The sequence below is a fragment of the Seriola dumerili genome, unplaced genomic scaffold (assembly GCF_002260705.1).
Source record: "Seriola dumerili isolate Sdu_G_001 unplaced genomic scaffold, Sdu_1.0 BDQW01000003.1, whole genome shotgun sequence".
NCBI lineage: Eukaryota > Metazoa > Chordata > Actinopteri > Carangiformes > Carangidae > Seriola > Seriola dumerili.
The window spans coordinates 18,721,628-18,745,869 of NW_019174258.1; the positions used below are offsets into that span (position 1 = coordinate 18,721,628).

A 24,242-nucleotide genomic window follows, 5' to 3' on the forward strand; every position below is an offset into this window, starting at 1 on the left:
ACAGTTAGTCTCACCTACAGAGGTAGATTCTGACATTACCTGAGAGTCAATCTGGGACAACGCCAAAGAAACAGTTAAGAGACGCTGAAAAGCATTTGCCCATCTCAGAGTGTGACAGGAACTGTTCTCTGCCTGACCCTCTACCTGTTTGTTTTTAAGTCCTTGTCATGTGGAGATAAACACAGAAGGAGCAGGACATTAGAAAGGTCAGGGGAAGGTCTATGTACATGTTTAAGGAAAGTTATTTGTCACTACCCCTTTAACGCTCATTGATGCTACAATATAGTGTGTTCAGACAGGACAGAGAGATGACTCTAGAACAGGTTAAACAAAGCTCTTAGCCAACACATGATCTCAAAGCAAATGGAAAACAGAGTTATAAAAAATGCTGATCTCGGCTCACTCCAGTGTTTTATACCCAGCCAATCAAGGTGTGAGCAGACCACCATGGAATCAGGTGCTATGTTCAGGATATTGGAACTATAAGTGACCTGTGTAATGGAGCGGGTGAGGTTTGATTTGACAATGTGGTCCCAATAAAATCAAAGACGAACATGAGCAGAGAGGATGTAAGAGTGTGAGCTATGCATCAAACACAAAGCAGAGACACAATCCCACAGTATAAAGCAAGATCCAGAATCTGATATGACCCCCATCTTGACAGACTTCCTACAGTCACCACATCAGGATTCTACTCATGAACCAGAACAGCAGCTCCTGAAAGAGCTCCTATTAATTTGCATCACTGCTGGAAATCAACATCTTTTTATTCAAATGCATTAGAAAAGAAATTCACACTTTTCTTCCAGTGTAAAGTTTCAAAAAGGATGAGGCCTGTTCCTCTGATGTAATAAATTGTCATAATTTACATGAAATCATTAGTGAGTGGACAAAGGCTCCTGTCTGTCGACCGTGTTGTGAAAATCAAAAAAAGAAAATGCTGAACTGAAGATTTAAATCAAGCGACACATTTAGCACTTTACATTCACTGAGTATCATCATGTTAGTCGTCAGCAACCCATAAAATAACAAATCTTTCATTTTATGGATCAATTTCTTAAGTTTGCGTGATGCTGGGATTTTTCCAAAACCAGATAGATGACTAGAGGAGTGCAGTGAGCAGTGCACTGAAGCATCTGAGAAACAGAGTGGAAGGTTTTCACTTGTTCTGCACCTTCTAACCAGCATCACCTGTTTTAGGAATCATTTTGCTTCGACTCAAATTAAATAAAAACATATCGATGTTAAAATTTATGATCAATTGAATATCCACTGACCAACACAGATTCTGTAGAGATACTGTAGCCTAAACTACGTCCTACTTCCTGTTGCAGCTCCTCAGCTCTCACATCACGTTGTGACTGAGGCTTCATTAACACAAATTAACTGATGAGAAGATGCATGTGATACACTCCCATGATGATGAGTGAAACTACAGGGAGGGTTCTTGAAAAGAGAGAAATAAATGGGCAATCTGACTTTGAACTGCTTGGACATTTCCTATGAAAATACAGTTGTGGTAGAAAAGGGAGTACGAAGTGCTCGTCACAAAGCCAATCATTAAAACCAATCAAAACGTGGGCAGACTTCAGGACCTTTGATAGTCATATTTTCATCACACACACACAAACACACAAACACACACACACACACACACACACACACACACACACACACACACACACACACACACACACACACACACACACACACACATACACACACACACACACACACTCAGTCCTGCTGTGTGGTCATCTGGCTGCTTGTCATCATCATCGTAGCAGTAGTGGTTTTGTTGGTAGAAGAATCCACTTCAGGTGGTCTTGGAGCTTGGTGGATGCCCTCTGCCTCCTGCCTGTCGCCCTGTGCTGAGCTGCTGCCTTCTTCTTCTTCCTCTTCCTCTTCCTCTTCCTCCTCCTCCTGTTGTTCAGCCTCAGGAGGAGCTGTGGTCCCTTTGTCTTCCTGCTCCTGCAGGAGGCTGAGTCGGTTGTTGAGGTCGTTCCTCTCCTTCTGCAGAGCTCTGCACAGCCGCTCCAGCAGCTCCAGCTTCCCCTGCAGGGCCTTGAAGTGGCCATCACGCAGTGTTTTCTACAACACAACAAAGGTCATCTGTCACCTTGGAAAGCTAGAAAAATAGTAAATTAACCTAGAGATTACTTTTTCAACCACATCTCCCAGTCTTCAGACTGAGCATGAGAATCTGAAAGCTCAGGAAAAAGACAGTAAGTGAATCTGGAGTGACTGATGTTTTCATCGTTTAGTTAACACGAAGGAAATTAAGAGAAACAGGATTTAATTCTCTTTTCTGGACAGAAGAAACTTTGACAAATGCCATGAAAAGAGTCAGCCACTTTTGTGTAACAGAAGGTGACAGGTGATGTTTCCATCACTGCTGATAAATACCTGTGACCAATGCACAGTCATGTGACCTGGGACTGACTTCTGATTGTGCCGTTCACATTAACAACAGCAGCCAGATGTTTGCAGATGGTAGCAGGTTTTCAAGATGTGTAAACAGAATTTGAATGTTGTAGCTGGTTGCAAGCAGAGTCTGATAACTGGCCCTAAAGCTACACTTGTTTTTACATTAGCGTCTGATTAAACTAATGAACATTAGTGAGCTGTAGGTGTTATGAGAAGTATTTTTGAACAAAGCTAACTGTGTTTCCTCCTCCTTCCAGTCTTCATGCTGAGCTAACCATGAGAAACTTCGAATCAGTATTTTACACTGACATGAGACTGATATACAGTACACAGAAGGAGAGAGAGCGATGCTGAACCTTAGCAACAGCTATAAACTCTGTGCAACGCAGTTTCATGCTTTGTATTGGAACCATGTTAAACTGCATCACCCCTGTTAACTAAATAAATAAACTAAGGTAATAAGTCACCTCCTCAGCCATCTGCAGCAGGGCCTGGTTGTTACTCTCCCACTTGGTCTTCCACTGAGTCGTTTCCTTCTCCAGCTTCTTGATCTTCTTGGTCATCTGGGGGTAAATATACAAACAGAACCTCACTGACAGATGATCCACCAAGACAGGAAGTTCATCATTTTAGGGGCAAGGCCATTTGGTCTTCAGTGTTACAATAATGTTTAAGGCAAAAAGGCTACTGATCGATGTGAAAAAACAAGAAAACACATGACATGAAAAACATAAATTATTCACTTTTTAATATAAATAAAAAAAACATATTAAGGTGCCATCTTGTTATCATGTATCAATTTACCAGAATCTATAAATATGCAAATATATTTAATTTCAGAGAATCTCAGCAGATGAATCTAAGAACAGTCTTCAAGTATCAATCTCACAGAAATCATTTTATACTGTAAAGTTATTAAAGTTATATTTTATCTTTAGTTTCGTGGGCGTGAACATGTACCATTGACAAGGACTCGAGCTTGTCAATTTGTCCATGACTCAGCTCCAAGCATATGGAGATCAGTTATGATATTGCAGTGGAAACTACGTGTGTGGAAACTGAACTTACTCATTAAGCGTTAAGAGGCAGCAGTAGTAGGTCAACAAGCTAATTACACTGATTTATCGTCTCTGTGTGAGATCTGTTGGGAGTTTGAGCCAGAATATTGTTACAGGAGTAAAACCATTTCTCACCTTTTCCATCTCCTGTCTGAAAGTGGTGAAGACCTCGTTGCTTTTAGCCAGAGTGCTCTGGAACTCCTCAAACTTGTCCATGTACAGGGAGAGCTGAGGGAGGAGATGAGAGCAGTGAGAGCAGGACTGAAGGTGAATACAGAGTTTCTATGTTCCCTCAGAGACCTGATCCCTGAGGACCAGTTTGTCCTCACCTGCTGTTTGAGCTGATTCTCCTGCTCCTTCATCAGCTCACACTTGCGTCTGGACTCTGTGGCGTCCTTCAGCAGCTGAAGCATCACGGCACAGTCAGTTCTGCTGCTCTCACAGTTCACACACACTTTCACACGCTGGTATCTGATAGCACAGGTGTACTCACAAAGTCGCGCTCTCTCTGCTGCTTGTCCTCCACTTCTTTCATCATCTCTGTGATTCTCTGCAGCTTGGCGTCCATCAGCTGCTGCTGCAGCTCCTTGTGCTTGAACACCTTGTCTATGTGCTGCAAGTGGGAAATGCAAACACACATTTCCACAGGACTGTGACCAATTACAATCATCATCAATACACTTTTCTTCTGAAGCTCCATTAAACTGATGTACTGTATTTTTTTCATGAACTCCAAATGTAGATCGTTTGATCAGTTTTACAGTCTAAGGTTCATAACAAACTTCAGTGTTTATATCAAACCTCCTGCCACTGCTTCACATTAGAAGCCTTCCAGTGCTTTAACAGTAAAACAGCAGCCGAACAGCCTCTTAACTTATTCAAACACTAACGAGTTTCAGTGGTGTTGCTACTCTTTTTTAAAAATCTGTTTTCAACCAGGAGAAAACTTTGTACAGAGGACAGAGACACTGAGCTAACTCAGTAGCCATGGTTGCAGTATGAGGGCAATGCTATGTTGTGTGCATAGTGTAAGCAATGTGGCCCGCTGACAGACAGAGACAGACAAGACAGAGAAACAGAGTTCTTCAGACCATCAAGGCAAAGTGAGAAATATACATAAATCTATTATTGTCATTTATTCCCATGATGATGTGTGTGAGTGGGTTACTATGGTTACCACGACGCTCTGTGTAACTCTGAAACTTTGTCATGATTCAGTAACAGGTTTTTAGGTTAGTATGCTTTTACAAAAATCATGAATCTTGTTGTAACTCAATCCTGAAATCTAGTGATATAATTTTTCATTTGAACATAATTAAAGAAGAGGAAGCCTCAGAGCCTCCTTCATGAAGAAATAGGCTAGACATAAAAAAGGAGCGTCCAAATCATGGCTGCAACCAGTGGAAAGTAAGTCCGGAACCCCGCATTGCATATGGTGTACATTATATCAGTCTCACATATTTTGTAAAAGTTCCACAGGGTAGACATGTTGTTTTGTTTTAGAGGACTGTTGCACACCGATGCAGTGAACAAGGTGGGAGGCAGGACTATACTACACAGCACACAGTGCTTCTCTCAGCCGCAGACCACAGGTGATCAGTTTTAAGGTGATCAGTGACTAGGAGCATTTATGCCGATCTACCTATTACGTATTTTTTAATGCAAATCGGTGGATCATGATCAGCGGCCAATCAATCGAGGCTTCCTTACTTTCTTATAATATCCAAGCTCCACATGAAAACACACTCAGAGTTTCTGAACTACATTATCTATGAGTTCTGCAGTAGAGGCTGTAGGTTGTAAGTTGTTTTTGTAGCAGTAGTGACACTCTTCAGGTTTTGGTATCAATACCAAAATGACACCTTTGTGGATACGTTTGTTCACTGAGTCTAGTTTTACAGTGGAACACTGATACCACAGCAGAGCCAGGACAGGTTATGTTGGCTCTCACCTCCTCTCTGAGCTCATACTGCTCTATGAGCTTCTTGAGCTTCTCAGCCAGCTCCATATTCTCCTGCCTCAGCTTGGTGTTGTGGGAGCTGTGCTGCTCCATCTGCACCTCAATATCACTTAAGGTCATCTGGAAGTGCAGCATGGCCTCCTTCCGCTGTTCCTCGTACTCCCTGGACCGCTGCGCGTTCTCCTCCTATCAGCAGACAGAGAGGAGAGTTTAAGAAACAAGGAGAAAGGGAGACAAAGGTCAACTTGAACATGGTCCCTCCAACAAGGACAAAATAAAATGGACAAGAATTAAAAGAGCAAACACCAGTGCTGTTTGGATGCTGAATAAAGATTTTTGGCTTCCTGACACTTTCATCTGGATTAGTCTGAACATACTTCATTTTTTATAATGATGTATGAGAGTGAAAAAAGTGGCAGCACGCACAGAGCCATGTATCACGTTCATGGTCGTAGCTTTCTAACTGGACAAACAGAATGTCAGCACCCAAACGTGTTTCAGCTGTAAGCCATCAGCAGTGTGTGTGTGTCCTGGTGTCAGAGTGAGCCTGCTGGGTATGCGCAGTGGGCTGAGTTGTACCTTCAGCGTCTTGTTGTGCCTCTGCAGCTCCCTACAGAGGCTCTCCAGCTTGCTGCGGGCTAGGATGGCTTTACTGTGCTCCCCCTGCAGGTGGATCTTCTCCTTCACAATCTGAGACTGCTTCTTCTGCAAGGCCTTCAACCGCTTCTGCATGCAGCGGCTCTCCTCAAGCTGAACACAGTTAACATCAAAAACATCACATCTGGGTTAGACATGCTATATTTTACCTTTTACATACATTCAGAAAATTACCATCTTTTCAGTGTTGGTGTAATTTGGATTTGAAATCGATTTGAAAGTCTGGCTTTAAAGTTTACCAGATATGGAGTTAAACATCCCATACCAGCTGAGCTGAAGAAGCTGTACTGTGGATGCAGAGCTGGGGCTAAGCTAAAGGTTAGGAGATGGGATTTTTAAGCCTTTTCTACCATAGATCCTCATGGGAAATGTCAACTCAATAGCTAACAAGTGTGATGAACTGGAGGCACTTGTGAAGAACTAGTGAGCATATCATGAGTGTAGTATCACGGTGTGTTTCACGGACACCTGGTTAAACGACAACACTCCCGACCGTTGTGTGGATTTACCCGGCTTCACTGCAGTACAAGCGGACAAGATCTGCTGTTGGGATATTGAACTGTTGGAAGTTGGTCTTAGACCGTACTATGTACCAAGGGAGTTCTCACACATCATCGTCTTTGTTGTTTACATTCAACCACTAGCAGAGCCTGCAGTTGCATGTGACATCATTCATGAGACTGTTGCGAGAGTACAGACTGAGCACTCTGATGCATTCATTGCAATATCAGGGGATTTTAACCATGTCACTCTCATGTGTCACCTGACTGGCTTCACTCAGTATGGTGACTGTCCCACAAGGGAAAATAAGACACTTGATCTGTTGTATGCAAATGTCAAGGAGGCCTACACTGCTTCAGCTCTACCACCACTTGGCAGATCAGATCATAATCTGGTTTTTCTTCAGCCTTCCTACAAACCCTGTGTACTGGGGCAGGCTGCAACCACCCGCTCATTCAGGAACTAGACCCCGGAGGCCAGTGAGTCTCTAAAAGACTGTTTTGAGTGCACAGATTGGAATGTACTGTTGGAGTCACAGGAAAATGATAACAGCAAGGACCCTGACCTTGATAGAATGGTTGAATGTACCACGGACTATATTAACTTCTGTATGGACACTGTAATACCAGCAACGACTGTACACTGCTTTCCAAACAACAAACCCTGGATCACCAGTAACATCAACACCCTCCTCAACCAGAAAAGGGAGGCCTTCAGGGTTGGAGACAGGGACAATCTCAGGTGTGTGCAACATGAGCTGAAGAGGAGATTAAAGCAGGCAAAGGAGGACTACAAAAGGAACGTAGAGTGGAAGCTGCAGCACAACAACACCAGAGAGGTGTGGAAGGGGATGAGGACCATCACTGGCTATAAAGAGAAGAACAGCCAGGCAACATCAGGTGATGTGAACAAGGCCAATGAGTTCAACCTGTTCTACAACAGGTTTGTCACAGCCTCACCTGTTCGCTCTCCCACTGCTTAAGCTGCAGCTTCTCCTACAGCATCTCCTTCACAACCTGACATTGCAACTGCAACTCCCTCCACACTTAGGTCAAGTTTCCTGTCCTTTACAGCTGAGAAGGTGAGGGCGGAGCTCAAGAGGCTACGTCCTGAAAAGGCAACAGGCCCAGATGGTGTGTGTCTGAGGCTGTTAAAGGGCTGTGTAGCCCAGCTGACTGGGCCTCTCCAGAGGATCTTTAATTTAAGTCTACAAACAGGGAGGGCCCGCTCCTGTGGAAAACATCATGTCTTGTTCCGGTCCCTAAAGTAGGATGACCTGCTGAGATAAATGACTACAGACTGGTGGCCCTCACATCACACATCATGAAGACCCTGGAGCAGCTGCTTCTCCATCTTCTGAAGCCATAGGTTGAAAATACACTTGACCCCCTGCAGTGTGCCTACAAGGAACATATTGGAGTGGATGAAGCCGTCCTTTACATGCTCCACCGGGCCCATTCTTACTTGGATGAGCCAGGTAGTTACATGAGGATTATGTTCTTTGATTTCTCAAGTGCAGTCAAGTTAACACTATCCAACCACCCATTCTTAAAGACAAGCTGGAAGGGATGGGGGTGGATCCCTGCTTCACGTCCTGGATTGTGGATTACCTGACAAAATGACCACAGTACATCAGGCTGGGTAATTGTGTCTCAGGGACAGTGATGAGCAGCACTGGGGCTCCACAGGGGACTGTTCTGGCTCCGTTCCTGTTTACCTTGTATACGGCAGACTTTAAATACAACTCTTGAGTCCTGCCACATCCAGAAATACTTGGATGACACAGCTATTGTGGCGTGTATCAGGAATGGGCAGGAAGAGGAGTACAGGGATCTGACGATGGCCTTCAGTGAATGGAGCGACAATAACTGCCTCCTTCTGAACACCTCCAAGACCAAGGAGATGGTCATGGACTTTCGGAGGTCTAGGCCCACCCTTCAGCCAGTCAACATTCGAGGGAAGGACATTGAGGTGGTGCACACTTATAAATACCTAGGTGTGCACCTGGACGGTAAACTGGACTGGTCCCTGAACATGGATGTCAGCTCTTTTTCCTCAAGAAGCTCAGGTCCTTTGACATCTGCAGTGAAATGCTGCACGTTTTATCAATCAGTGGTGGACAGTGTCTTTTATGTGGCAGTCTGCTGGGGTGGCAGCATGTCAGACATGAACAAAGAGACTGGACAAGCTGGTAAAAAAGGCTGGGTCTGTGCTTGGCAGGAGTCTGGACTCACTCAGGAATGTTGTGGAGAGAGGCATGCAATGTAAGATGGAGGCCATCTTGGACCATACCAACCATCCTCTCCACAACATTCTGGCAGGACAGAGAGGTAGCTACAGCTGCAGCAAACACCTCATCTCACTGTGCTGCAGAACTGAGACGTTCAGGAGATCCTTTGTTCCCACTGCCATCAGGCAGCTCAGCCAAAGGAAGTGGACTAATATAATTATTATTGTTTATAATTATTAAATGTTTTTTTTTTTTTATTATTATTATAATCAGCACTGTGCTAGAGGACACATGAATTTTCCTTAGGGGATAACTATCTATCTATCTATCTATCTATCTATCTATCTATCTATCTATCTATCTATCTATCTTCTGAAAAGAAACCAAACAATAACAACCAGACATTAAATGACAGATTATCCATGTTCATGTACAGTGGACAGGGTTCATGTGGATACAGTTCTTGACACAGATCAACAGAAAAAGAATGTCCTAGCCAAAGTCCAGACTTGAACTCATAGAACATCTGTTTAGAGACATGAAGACGACGCTTCAGACACTTCTCATCCAATCTGACAGAGCCCGAGAGGATCAGCCAGGAAGAACGGGATAAACTGTGTTTAGAAAAACCTTTTTCTTCTCATCTTAGCTGGTCAGATTTGATTCAGCCAAATCCTCTAATGCCCCCTGTGTGGCATTAGAGGATTGTGACGACTGTGACGACATAGGCAGGACTCCAAGGTTATGGGTTATTGAGTATAGATCAATAGCAATGTTATCCATTTACAGTTAAACCTACAACACAATCAAGTGGTGTGAATACTTTCTGAAGCCCCTGTAACCTGTTTTTGTTTTGTTCTTGGATTCCTATCTTGCCGCGTTTCTACATTTCTTGACTAATGTTGAAGTTCAGTTTTTCACATAGATTATACTGTTGCATCTGTGAAGGTGACACTGTACCAATGGTGTAAAGTCATGTAGATCTTAGTTTAGATCTTAGACAAGGATGACCAGACCACAGTAGGTCAGAGGTCTAGAACCAGACTAGCTTTATCCAGAAGGTTCAGCAGCTGGTTAGTCAGTCAGTGTTTGTGACTGACTGTTCAAATGCAGATGTTCAGCTCACCAGGTCGGCATACTTCTTGCACAAAGCAGCGAGTTTCTCCTCAGGAGTGGCGAGGGAGTTCAGGGCCTGCATCAACAGAACGACCTCCTTCCCTGGAACATGAACCACGACAGAGAGAGAAGACCTGAATATATTACAGTAGATGTCCAATGAGCGATTTCTATTATCTTATCTTATATTATATTATCTATATTATTATACACTCTGCTGGTCCATTTAAGCTGCTCCACACATGCTGGATATTATCTTAACTAATTTTACATTTTCATCAAACTACAATCATAAGCAGACACCAACATATCTGGCTAGCTTGCATGTTGTTGCTGCACTACAATAATTATAAAAAATAGTTATCAGAGCTCACACAATGGCAAAAAAGCGAGACTGTTTGTTAATAGGAAGTTTTTAGTTCTGACAAAGATAATTGTAAAGCCAATATGGAGCCAGATTATTTAAAAAAAAAAAAAAAAAAAAAAAAATTTAACTGATGATTTTACTTTCTCTCTGTAAAAAGCAATATGTTATCAATGTTAACAATCTGTGGTCTTAACAAAGAAAGAATTATTAGTGTTACGGGTGCTCAGCCCCGAGGCACTCCTCTCAGCTATTCTAGCTGTAGAGGAGTGCCTCGGGGCCTATTAAGCCTATTAATATTCCTCAGACTTATTATTATTCTTCCGCCAAATTTTGGCGCGTAACTCGTCCCACAGCTTTGAGAAAACCCTGGTAATATATACATCAAACGTGCATCTTGATCCCGAAAGAGGTGCTATGACTTTTGGTGTTAAAATTCCAATTTTTCCCAAAGTTATTCCCAAAATACTGGGAATAATAATGCATTAGGAATGCATTGGAATGTTCTTTAAAAACCCTCAAAATTTCACCTTTTTCCTACAAAATTTCACCTTTTTTCTGAGTCACCTAGCTCTCTCATACCTGCACGTAGAAATGTGATTCAAACTATAAAACGGAGGAAAACTTCTGCTCTCTCCAAAACACAACAACTGTTTTTACATAACATGTAAACTTTTCAAACTATGAGCACTCAAAGGAGGAGTGGAAATCACTTTTTCTTCAAAGTTAGAGTGACAGCGTCAGTTGGCTAGAGTGTGTAAAGCAGTAAAAAATAACCTTTATTTTTATTTTTAACTCGAGCTCACGGCCAAACTGTAAAAAGGAGACAAATAATTCTTTCTGAAAATGTAGACATAGTTGTTGGGATTCATAAAATGTAACTTTGACAGGCAGGGTCTGCACAAAATTTAAACAGTGGTGCTGAGTCCGGCAGCAATACCTGTTTGAGTAATGGCTATCAAATGACACATTTATAGAAGCAGTGAAGCTTACAGGTCTAACAAAGATTATGTTGTGAATTTTATATGACTTGGGCATTAATAAACAAAATGAGACCAACATGTAATAATCTAATTAATGTAATTAGGAGCATTGTAAAACACTGTAGTGTTCCTACCAAAAGCCTTGTCCTCTCCAGTCTTGTGGTCTCCTCCAGGATCAAGCTCTACCTCCCCCAGATCACTGGGACTGTCCTCTCTGCCTGGAGTTTCTCCCCTCTCCTCCTCAGCACAGCACAGCCCCAAATCAAACGCACTCCCCTCCTCCTGACACACACACACACACACGCACGCACACGCACGCACGCACACGCACACACACACACACACACACACACGTACACACACGTACACACACGATAACACTGAACAGCTCTTTCAAGCAGAAAGTTTTCACTGAGCAGCTCCACTAAAAAGGCTGAAGTTCAGTTGCTTAACTGCTGTTGGGTGGAAATGTTACTTCACATTTTGCAACATGAAGCCATCACTTAAGTGCTACAACCTGCAGTTCCTCTAATGACCACAAAAGTCTGGCTCCAACAGTGAGTCAATCCCCATAGACTCCCATGTTAAAATGTCCAACTTTGCAGCAGAAATGAATATGTTTACAGCCTGTAATTTTTATATAATCACCTGCTTACATTTGTTAAGTTTTTTAGCCCTCCTCTTCAAGTCACTGAACGGGATGCGTCTGTGGTGTTGGAGCCTTTTGGCGAATTTTTCTTATATATATATATATATATATATATATATATATAACTTGTTGCCTAGTTAATAACAGATTGTTCAAGAAGTCTGTCCTCAATTTTTTCTAGTATTTTTATTTATTTGTTAGCACAACTTAGCAGGTATCAGTGTCTGTGCTCGCCATACCTGGCTTGTAAGCTTAGCAGGTCAACTAGCTTTTTAGCCAACCAAAGAATTAGCCTTGTGTAAGCCTTCGAGCAAGACGCCCAGATACCCTGTGGTAACGATTCTAATAGGAGCTCATACAGACCCACAGTTATTTCACTGCCCTGAATCAAAGTCAAAAAGAAATAGAGAAGTGCTAGAATTTAGGGTGATGATACTTCTGTCTGTGTGAGGTTGGAAAATAAAGATCCACCATGATGATTAGCTACATTGGGGAGGCCATGGCTCAGGAGGTAGAGCAGGTTGTGCAGGTTGGTGGTTCGATTCCCAGCTTCTTCTGTCTGCATGTCGAAGTGTCCTCGGCCAAGATACTGAACCCTAAATTACCCCCAATGTATCATCAGTGTGTGAATGTGTGCGTGTGGTAGAAAAGCACACCTATAGGAAAAAGCGCTGTATGTGTGAATGAGTGAATGTGGCTTCCACTGTAGTGAGTGAGTGGTCAATGAGACTGAGACTATGGTTCAGACATGCAGTACTGATGAATTATCAATTAATTAAAGAAGTGAAAACAGTGAGGCTGGTTTTTAAAACCTGTTAGATGACTGACTGACTGTCATTAATGACAATTGTGAGTGTTAGGGATTCTCGCCATCACCTCTAAGATTGAAACTGAGACAGATCCTTTCCAGTTCAGTTTAATCGTGTGTTGTTATCAGATTTTGAACTCGCTGCCCGTTTTATAACATCTGACAGTCAATGACAGGATGTTAAGTTTGGACTCAAGAATGAAAACTGGAAATACACGGAGCAACTGTTCAAATTAATACTGCAAGAGTCTTTTATAACCTCTTTTGTCCCAGTTGCACCATGAAGGCAAAATAGTTTCTATAGACTGATATAACACTAATATGACTCTTTAAGTGTTTCCTAGTTTTATTGAACTGATGAGAGATAAAGAGATGATACATTTATTACAGTCATGTTAGGAAGAGACACAGCACGTACATTTAACTTCTCTCTCTTTGCATGTGTCACCTTGTGCTGCTGCAACCTTTACATTATTCCAACAGCATTCAGTTCACTAGTAAGACTGCAGTTATGACTTACACGTAAAATAGTGAAGTGCTTTTCAGACATGAGAGCCACATGTTAAACTGCTGTCAGGTTACTGTAACATGGTGAATGTCTGAAAGGGGACCATGCTATTCTCATGCCGAGTATCTAAGCTCAGTACTTCTTAGGTAGTGACTAAAATGTGTTTGCAGCAGAGTATGGAAAACTGATGAGTACAGAGATACAGTGCTATGAAAAAGTATTTGCCCCCTTACAGATTTCTTTTGTTTTTGCTTTTTTGTCACACTTAAATGTTTCAGATCATCAAACAAATTTTAATATCAGACAAAGATAACCTGAGAAAATACAAAATGCAGTTTTTAAATGATGATTTCATTTATTAAGGGAAAAAAGCTATCCAAATCAACCTGACCCTATGTGAAAAAGTAATTGCCCCCCCTTGTTAAATCATGAATTAACTGTGATTAACCACATTTCTTGGAAAGCTGAGTTCAATTTCACTAGCTCCACCCAGGCCTGATTACTGTAGAATCAAGAAATCACTTAAATAGAACCTGTCTGACAACATGAAGTGAGCTAAAAGATCTCAAAAAGCAACACATCATGCCCCGATCCAAAGAAATTCAAGAACAGATGAGAAACAAAGTCATTGACATCTATCAGGGTTACAAAGCCATTCCTAAGGCTTTGGGACTCCAGCGAACCACAGTGAGAGCCATTATCCACAAATGGACAAAACATGGAACAGTGGTGAACCTTCCCAGGAGTGGCCGGCCTACCAAAATTACTCCAAGAGCGCATCGACAACTCATCCAGGAGGTCACAAAAGAACCTAGAACAACATCTAAAGCACTGCAGGCCTCACTTGCCTCAGTTAAGGTCAGTGTTCATGATTCAACAATAAGAAAGAGACTGGGCAAAAATGGCATCCATGGGAGAGTTCCAAGGCGAAAACCACTGCTGACCAAAAAGAACACAAAGGCCCGTCTCACATTTGCCATAAAACATCTTGATGATCCCCAAGACTTTTGGGGAAATATTCTGTGGACTGACAAGACAAAAGTGGAACTTTTTGGAAGGTGTGTGTCCCATTACATGTCGTAAAACTAACACAATATTTCAGAAAAAGAACATCATACCGACAGTCAAACATGGTGGTGGTAGTGTGATGGTCTGGGGCTGCTTTGCTGCTTCAGGACCTGGACGACTTGCCGTAATTGATGGAGCCATGAATTCTGCTCTCTACCAGAAAATCCTGAAGGAGAATGTCCGGCCATCAGTTCGTGACCTTAAGCTCAAGCGCACTTGGGTTATGCAGCAGGACAATGATCCGAAGCACACCAGCAAGTCCACCTCTGAATGGCTCAAAAAAAAAACAAAATGAAAGTTTTGGAGTGGCCTAGTCAAAGTCCGGACTTAAATCCGATTGACATGCTGTGGCATGACCTTAAACAGGCCGTTCATGCTCGAAAACCTTCCAATGTGGCTGAAATAAAACAATTCTGCAAAGAAGAGTGGGACAAAATTCCTCCACAGTGATGTGAAAGACTCATTGCGAGTTATCGCAAACGCTTGATTGCAGTTGTTACCGCCAAGGGTGGCACAACCAGTTATTAGGTTTAGGGGGCAATTACTTTTTCACATAGGTTTGGTTTGGTTTGGATAGCTTTTTTCCCTTAATAAATGAAATCATCATTTAAAAACTGCATTTTGTATTTTTTCAGGTCATCTTTGTCTGATATTAAAATGTGATGAACTGAAACATGTAAGTGTGACAAAAAAGCAAAAATAAAAAATCTGTAAGGGGGCAAATACTTTTTCACAGCACTGTATCTGATGAGGCTGATAATCTTGTGAACATGTTCTTTGATCAGACAGTTCATGATTTCAACCTGAGTTTTAGACAATTTCCTTCAGGCAAAAGTCTTCTGTCTGTTCCTGTTTGGACAACATTTCACACATCTTTGTTTTTTTTTTTTTAATAAAAATGGTTTTGTAAAAAAATAAAAAAATAAAAAAATAACAGTATCACACCAGCGCTGGTCCCAACATTCACCACATTTACTTTCAGAGAAACAGTTGTACCTAATCTCTTGCTACATGCAAGATGCACGTACAAACACTGAACACTGAAAACAGGACAGTGGACAGTAACACAGTACTTGCATGACAAGTACAAGAAGATCAATAATACATCATGTTGATAGTGTTTACCTGACACGGGCTGTCCAGCTCTGGCGGAGAATCACTGCCTCCCACTATTCTTCTGGTCGCCACATCAATCTCACAAACTTCTGTTGTCTCCATTAGTCCTGATCTCAAGCTAGAAATCCATAGTGAAGCAGAATTATTAGAAACTCTCAATGAAATTACAGCATGGCCATATACGGGGGATCTAATAATGAGCAGTGAGAGTTGAATTGGGACTGGAAATAGTACTGTTTAAAAAAGCTTGAGAGAGGATCTCTTAAAACTCTTGGGAATTATTACCACAATGATTTTATCAACATAGTGATGACTGACAGATTGGGCCAACCATACTCAACACACAATCTCTGTAGTGTCACATGTAAAGGAAAAAATAAAAAACTCTGAGTATCAAAACACAGCTCTGGTCACATTTACAAGCACATAGCAAAAGTAAAAGGCGAGTCATTACGCAGCCTGTGTAGACAGCAGCACTGATTCAAATAGGAGCATATCTGTTCCATCAAACACGTGAGACGGATGACTGAAAACGCGGCTGTAAGGATTTTTGTGTAGATACGCAATAATGTATAATTTCCTGTGTTTTTCCTGATTCAGTATGTGTAAAATGTAAAACTGATTTATTTTAGTTACACTTTTAAACATTAAAAAAGTAAAAACAAAATCCTAATTGCCATTTAACCAAATTGTATGTACCACCTCCCCATAGCTTTATCTTTTCATCTTCTTTCTCACTCCTTGGCAGAAATGGGATTCCATACTTTACCCAATACACACTATGTGACATCTCCTTCAGGGCCTGTAAGATAAATTCTATATATGGAAAAAAAGACTTGAGGGTGTTGATGTACTTCTCTAGGCTAACAGCATCAGAGTTAGAGATAAAATTGACTGCCAAGTGTCAAAATACAACAGAAATTTGTTCAGCTTTTAAAATAAATGTGGAGAAAGAGAAGAAATCCTATAACCTCAGAACTGTCTTTGCAAAGCAACACACACCAGACAGCAAAGTCAACCACGTGTGTGGCAGGAGCAGCCTGGACATGTCCCTGAGCCTGAGAAATGTCTGCACTGCACACAGCATGCTTGATCATAGGTACATTACATGAACTGAAGCCAGTCACAATGATCCGCTGATTTTAACATAGTTTTATGTTTAGGAATCCGAACCAGACAAACTGTAAATACAGACGACTCCTGCTACCTCACCCTGTCAGTCGTCTCAGGCCTACAAACACTTTACTTCCATCCGTGTACGGTAACTGCTTGACTTTAGCCTCGCACCAAAATTCACATTAGAGGATACCAACAGGTTGAAGGCCACTAAACATTTCATGCTATGTTATTTAAGTTACGGCAGTGGACTGACACAAAAGGCAGGTAACTTACAGAAGTTAATGACAATCTAGTGTGTAGTGTACGCTAACTGGTTACAGGTTAAGCTAACCATTTTTCCAAGTACAACACCCTGTCAAACGCTAACATGATTGTTATTTTAGTGTTCTTGAGATTAGTAATATTTACCTGTACTGAACACGTATGTATTATGGACCTGGGAGTTGAAGAGACAAGATCCCCAGCGGTTCTCTTCATGTCAGAGCTAACTTCGCTGCAGTTTCCTGCATAACTAACTAACTAACTGACACGATACCTGCAAGTTCGCAAAACATGTTCTTAGCTGCGCTCCTACGTGTTGTTCACTCAATGTAAAGAAAACTTTAGGAGAATCTCTTTCAGACCAAATGAAACGGCTTGTTTTGGCATATATAATCCCGTCGGCAAAAATACACGACTTAATGCACTACAGTGCATTACGTAAAACGTTTAATGTTACTTAATGTCGGGGGTTTCTGTTCTCTGTTAGTATTAACGTTAGCGAAGGTTAACCAACTTCAAAAAGTGGAAATATACAGACATTTGCACACATTTGAATATAATACTAGGACCGGATTTAAAGTTACATTAATGTACACTTAAAATTGTCTTAAGAAATGTATTATCAACAAAGTGGTTTTGTAAAACAACAAAGTAACCATAAACCTACGGGTTTGTAAAGGGAGTCTGGTATGACGTTCCAGCGACTCAGGTCATGTTAGCCACTTAGCTAAACGCACAGTAAGCACTTCATTAATTGTACCTGTAAATAAACCGCCGAATACATTTATAGTGTAAGTGTTCTGACATGTCAAATGTAACCATGGATAGCAAAGAGCGCAGCTGGTAAATAAACAATAGTTAGCCGCAATTTTCTAAAGTAAGCTAACATTAGTTTGCTATTGTTAGCAGGGCTAATCCTGTGCTAACAGCTAAGCTAGCTGATGGCTAGCCCTATTGGCTAACACCAGAAGTGAACTTTACTTCGGCAAATACGACATGTGTGATAGTAAATTAAAACACACCCAGGCTGATAGTTACAGGTTACACACTGCGCTGAAGTTACAAAAATCAGCACGATAAAATACAAATTAAGCAAATTATGTTGCTGAAATAGCTAAAGCGTTTACCTGTGTGTTTTCACTATAGATGGAAGCAGGGCACAGTCATCAAGCTAGTTCGAAATGTCAGACAACAAGTAAAATATCCGGTTAAATCTTTTCAAAATATAACGTGTCCAGCGTGTCCACACGTCACATTCTACGAGTAATACATTTTTATTCGGGGGCGCTCCCGTCCCTCAACTGATAGAGCGCGTACCACCTAGGCTCAGTCCCTACCGCAGCAAAGGCCATGGGTTCGAGTCTGACCCATGGCTGCAGGTCATACCCTCTCTCTCTCTTCCCAACTTTCCTGTCACTCTCTCACTGTCCCTATCTGATAAAAGGCAAAAACTGCCCTGCCCCCCCCAAAAAATGTATTCCATTATTTATAAGACATAAGACGCCTGTACAAATACTTTTGTTGTCCAGTTTGCTTCAACACAACAACACAACTGAAACACAACTTTTTCTTTTCTTCATTATGTGTCTGATGATGAATTGTGTCCGGTGATTTTCCACTGTTTCTCCACAGCAGTGGTGGAATGTATTAAGTACATTTACTCAAGAATGTACATAAGTATGTACCTAAGATATATGGTACTTGCACTTTACTTGAGTATTATCTTTTCATGCTACTTTATATTTTTACCCCACGTTTATCTGACAGCTAAAGCTACTAGTTACTTTACAAATGAAGATTTTACACACAAACACATAAAAGATGATGCTTTGTTATAGATAAAATATCAAGTAGATAAGAGACTATTAGTTTATTGACAGTGAATCAATTGACAGAAAATTAATTGAGAAATTATTTTGATATTCTTAATTTTTCAGTCAAAAATGCCAAACAATTTATGATTTGAGCTTCTCAAATGTAAGTTTTCTGTTTTTTCATTTTAATAATGTCAGTAATTTTAGTATTTTCTTTTTACAAAGCCAACTATCAATCAACTGAATAGTCAAGAACATATTCAGCATGTTATTCAATAATGAAAACAATAATTTCTCACAGCCTTGTATGAAATAGTTTAAATTGAGGTCCACCTCAGCCATCCGCAACAGTAAAATGCTGTTTATACATTAATGCACCAATAACAATAATTTAATGAAATAATAATATATCACTTACAGGGCTTCTGTCTGCACTTAGTTTCACTTGAGTAACATTTTTAATGTAGGACTTTGACTTCTAATAGAGTACTTTTATTCCAAGTACTTTAAGTAAAGCAAAAGTCACTCTAGGTACTTCCTCCACCACTGTGCAACTGTTTTTAAGTCACAGATTCTCTTTGCCATTGATTTTGCATTTTTATATAACCATCATCATCATAATCATTATTGTTTATAGGTCTTAATCTTGTAATGTTAATATCCAAATTAATTTAGATTAAAGTAAGAATTTTACAGCGGATATAAGCAGTTGCGCAAACTGCACTGCACTCATCACATGCCATTGAAAGCTTCTTTTGCACAGGCTATTTAACTGACGTTTTGTTTTAATTTGAAGGTATCACCCTCATATTTCCGGTAGTAATGTGACTAACTTGATGTAGCTGAAGTCCCTTCTATAATCAAGAATCTCTCAGCTCCTCTTTTTCCAGGACGTCAGAGGGAGGGAAACAACAGCGACTTGATATCCAACTACAGAAACAACTTAAAGACAGCATCAAAGCCACTTTACCTCATTAAATTTATCTTCTTCTTGGTGTAATAAACCTATTCTTATGACATCATTAAGTTTTTTAAAAGAGAGTGAAGTGTGGTTTTGGAAGTGACCGCACATTCCCATGCTGCTGTTCTTTTTCCTTCTGCGACGACAGAGATGACCATTTTAAATCTATTACAAAGAGTATGAGGAGCGTTAGGAACTCATTTTAGGGAAATAATCTCATGGATATTTGGACGTAACGGTACAAAAAATGATTGGATTGATTACTCTTCGTGATTCTATACAGGAAATTAAAGCCACAGAGAGTTTGATCACTGCATTAGTTTTTAAAGCAAATCAAATATCAGTGTTTACGTTTCTAATATTATATATATAATAGTTTACAATTTATAGCTCAGAAGTTTTGCTTTTATTGGACAGAAACCTCCTGAACAGACTCTGACTGAGTGAATTTGTTGAACTGTTTCTTGTCACACACCACCAGCGGCTGCAGCTGGAGGTATGTTGCCTCGTATGGAAGGGATCACATTGCACTGACTCTCGCTCTTCCCCCGGTGCTGTAGTAATTTTAACTGGGAGGTCTTTCTTCTGCCAACCAATTATCGCACGCCTGTGTGTTGAGAGCGGAACCCGATTAGCTCAGAGCAGCAGATCGTTGTCATAGCGACAGCCGATTGGTCGGTCGGGTTGTCCAAACGCTCGGGACCCGCCCGGTTTCTCCCCTCAGTGAGGACGTTGTTTTCCATCCATACTAGAAGGAAAAAACAGCAGACAGAGGACTGGAGTGTGGCAGAGGGTCGGCAGTAATAAAGCGAGATCCTGAGCCGGGATAATCGGGATAAAAATACATGTTCCAGTCGGAGACAAGAGCCGTCTTTACCGTCGCTTCGTTTACGGTACGTTCTCCCTTCTTTTGTTGTTACAGTGTCCGATAGTTTGACTGAGCCCGCTGCTGGAGACACACTGGTGTCAAATGACACGTAAATCATTATGTTCTGCTCTTTTTATTCCCACGTAACCTTCATTGGTTTTTGGTAATGACAGACTTATACTGCAGCGTGAAGGGATGATCACTTTGTTGCTGTGAGGGGAAAAAAAACACTCATTTCCTTTTGAATCCCCCTGTGAAGTTTACACAGTGGGGCTCTTTTTTCCACTCATTGACTTTCTGAAATAATGAACTAATATTTGAGGATTTATAATTACCTGCAATGCAATGAACTTGACTAATGAGTTCCAGAGAGCAGCCTGTAGCAGTTCCTGAAGTGGGAACCCCAGCAGTACCTGAGAGGGCAGGGTTAGCTTAGAAAATAAAAATATGAATGTCACCATTGCCTCTTCCTGCAGAAGAGACAAGTTCAGTGCAGCCTAACCATTACCATTACCTAACCATCACCTTGCTTTGCATAAACTCTTACACCCAACAATATAACCATAATGTCTGCCATGAATGATGCATGCACCCAACACTGCACAAGGTAATTACATTCAAAATCGACCTCACAAAATGTCTAAACTGCTGGTAATTGACACGTAACCTGAGGACAGAGTCACGTTTGAACTGATAAAACCATCATCTATAATTGGAAATCTGCTGAGATGTCAGCTCCTTGGTTGTGGTGGTCTGGGATCAGCTTCATCTGAAGTGTGTCATAGAGGTTGGGCTGGGTTTACCCCATTTTGTGCCTCTCATGTACATTCAAGACACAGAGCTTAGATTTGCTTTCTGTAGAAGATCAATCCCTGGAGGTGAATTAACAACTCTCACTGCTGTTTTGAAGGAATTTTCAAAATGTCATTTATTTTATCCTGTTTCCGAAGTTATGGCTCTATATCCTAAACCAAACAAAGACAAACTCTGGATGTGACATATCCCCATCTCTGCTTTGCTGGGTCTGAACCAAAATTAAAAAGTCTTATTATCAGTTATAGTTGTCCATACTTATACTACTTACTTTCACTCAAAATTATGTGTGTATGATTTTCTGGAGTTATTCAACAACATTCATCAGGACTGTGTCTCTGAGAAAACAGAGGCTTAGCTCTGTGACTCCAGTGTAATGGTAACATGTGAGGGGCACAAACCGGGACAGGGCTGGGTCTCTGGTTTGATTCATCATTTTCTTTGCTTATTATTTGAGAAGATAGTTCCTGATTTCAGACATATACTGTTCATTCACTCAGAGTTCAGTTAAAGCTGCTTATAACAGTAGGAAGGTTTGGCTCTATGTGTAAACTCAAAACATTACATTCCTCTAAGTCAGGTTTTGGGAATTTTTTTTTTTTTTTGTATGGAGGGTTGGGGTTCTGCTAGCTGGGTCCATTGTGGATCCGGTGTCCGTGTCTTTGATGCTGATAAACGTCTGAACAAACTTCCTAATTTCCAGCCTATTTCTTTATCAGCAAAGCAATTAACACAACATTGAGGCACCTTCTCATATTTCACCTGTGCTGAATGTCGCTTTCACAGGTTAAAGTGATACACGCTGCCAGTGGCAGATTATATCAGCTGTGGGTGATTAACATTAGTTGTGTTGTGTGGTTAATGTGAGTGGTGACTGTAGTTACTGTATGAATCAGGGGCATCAGTATAGCAGACTACCGCAGTTATATCAGTGTGTCAGGTACATTTAATTTAATTTGTGAACATTCATTTGACTAGCAGTTAAATGTCAGATAAGACCCAGACCTACACAGAGGGACCTGTGTGGAGAAATGATTTTATACACTCAGAGTAAAGGAGTGATCCAAAAGTATTACACCAGCATTATCCTCATATTAGAGCTGAAACAGCTGATTAATTAAATTGCCAATAAACTGGTTCTGCAGCTATTTTTTTTATAATGAGTTAAGTTATTAATCAAGACAAAACAGCAAACATTTCCTAGTTCCAGCTCATCACTTTCCTTCATATATGTAACAGTAAACTAAATATCTTGGGATTTTGGACTACCATTAGTTGGTCAAAACAAGCCTCATTCTGGAGACCGAATGATTCATCTATAAAGAAAATAATCAATAGCTGCAGCCCTGCCTTAAACATACATCCTACTTTACTATCTGGTTGTCAGAAAATCCTTAGAGCTGACTTGTCTAAAAAAAGAGAGAAACTACTACAGGAAGTCCAGCACTTCTTGTCAGACCCCTGAATAAATAATTTACCTCCCACTAAGAGAACTTCATCCCCTCTGAAATGACTAGTGATGATTCTGCTCTGTATTCCAGCGGCAGGAGAAAAGCATTTGTTTTTGATTTATAAGATGAAGTGGAGGAGTTCACCTCTGACCACTTCCAGAAAGTCAGTGAATCAGCTCCAAACCACACTAAGGAAGGATCATGGGTAGTATCCATGCATCTCTCTCCCAGCGTATCATCACACAGTGTCCTGAGGTCGTCCATCTGTTTTGCTTCCTGTAAGCTGCTGCTCTGTCGGTGTGATGCTCATTGTTACCTCTCTCACACTCCTGTCCTCCCTTTAATTCAATTCACTCTCTTATTTATCTGACACACACACACACACACACACACACACACACAGACACACACATACACACACTGTACTGTAACTTCAGTGTGTGGTTGTCATGGAAACACACTGAAGGCAAAATATAAGAACAAGAGCCATGTGCTCCAGGTTCATACACCATGCCTAATGTCTGCCTGCACGTGTGTGTGTGTGTGTGTGTGTGTGTGTGTGTGTGTGTGTGTGTGTGTGTGTGTGTGTGTGTGTTCTACTGTTTATTATTTTCTTCTGTCACAAAAATATTGTGATGACAGAATTACATGTACACACATTTTTTTGTTATCGTAAGCAAAGTATCAGAATACTATTAGGAATTACACTGGGTCATCTGCCCGAAGATATTTGCATTTTATTAAATTAAAATTTTAAATTTTTTCTCGTACATTAGTTGGTTGATTCTGAGTACACCACATTGGTCCAGACTAAAATATGTCAAGGGGCAGTTGTTAAACCAGAGATAACCTAAGCCCAGGGCTCTACCATTCATACTGCACCTCTACTAGCCCTGGGTTAAATGTCTTCTGGTGCTAATGTTAACACTCTATAATGATGCGTCACTCATCTTTAGAGTGAGTACTCTTTCAGTCGATTATATACAGTAACAAGAAGCCATGTAAATGTTTGGCACAACAGTGATCAAATAGAAACATATTAGAATAAGACAAAGAACAATTATAGGAATACTTTCCTGTTGAAACTTTAAGTTGATGTTGGGAACATAGCAATAGTTTACATCCATTAAAATGGCTTATTTTTTTAAATGAAGACGTCACGTGATGGACAACCAAAACGTGATACACTGTCAATTGTTTAGTAGATTTTCAGAGGACAACCCTGGTCTAGATCAGGGCTAGTAGGCAGGCCCCAGGCTAAAGTTGGAACTAAAAGCACCAGTATGTCTGCATTGAAAAAGCATTGACACAATCTGGTTCATTCATCAATGTTCTTCATGGGATGAATTGTAATAACTTAAGTCATAAAGACTTTTCGTCTGGCTCCATCATCATCAAACACTTTGCTTTATAACTAAAAACCTGCAAAACTAATCTCACTCCCATCAGCCTCAGCGGTACCTGGTGTTTAGTGCTAACACTCTATAATGATGCATCACTCACACTAAAC

At 40.9% G+C, this 24,242-nt stretch overlaps 2 protein-coding genes across 2 annotated transcripts in view; one reads left to right on the forward strand and one right to left on the reverse strand.

Annotated features, from left to right (window-relative positions):
* Window positions 1–69: 69 nt before the first annotated feature.
* LOC111218648 (gamma-taxilin-like) lies at window positions 70–18,006 on the reverse strand. Its single transcript, XM_022741054.1, has 11 exons — window positions 17,953–18,006; window positions 15,455–15,563; window positions 11,431–11,578; window positions 9,960–10,051; window positions 6,025–6,195; window positions 5,437–5,631; window positions 3,979–4,098; window positions 3,815–3,889; window positions 3,621–3,713; window positions 2,895–2,990; window positions 70–2,091 (listed from the first exon to the last, which is right to left on the reverse strand). The coding sequence occupies exons 2-11, from the start codon at window positions 15,545–15,547 to the stop codon at window positions 1,738–1,740; spliced, it is 1,437 nt and encodes a 478-aa protein (XP_022596775.1). The 5' UTR covers window positions 15,548–15,563; window positions 17,953–18,006; the 3' UTR covers window positions 70–1,737.
* A 2,355-nt stretch (window positions 18,007–20,361) lies between these two features.
* The window catches only part of ccdc102a (coiled-coil domain containing 102A), a 118,714-nt gene continuing 114,833 nt past the window's right edge, over window positions 20,362–24,242 (forward strand). The window contains exon 1 of the mRNA XM_022745497.1: window positions 20,362–20,493. The gene's annotated coding sequence lies outside the window, so the exon portion shown is untranslated. The remainder of the gene's footprint in view (window positions 20,494–24,242) is intronic.

Coding starts and splice junctions, on each gene's coding strand:
- LOC111218648 (XM_022741054.1), bottom strand. CDS start 15,547: ATGGAGACAACAGAAGTTTGTGAGATTGATGTGGCGACCAGAAGAATA. Junction 11,579..15,454: donor AGCTGGACAGCCCGTGTCAG/GTAAACACTATC, acceptor TGTGTGTGTCAG/GAGGAGGGGAGTGCGTTTGA. Junction 2,991..3,620: donor TCAGACAGGAGATGGAAAAG/GTGAGAAATGGT, acceptor ATTTACCCCCAG/ATGACCAAGAAGATCAAGAA.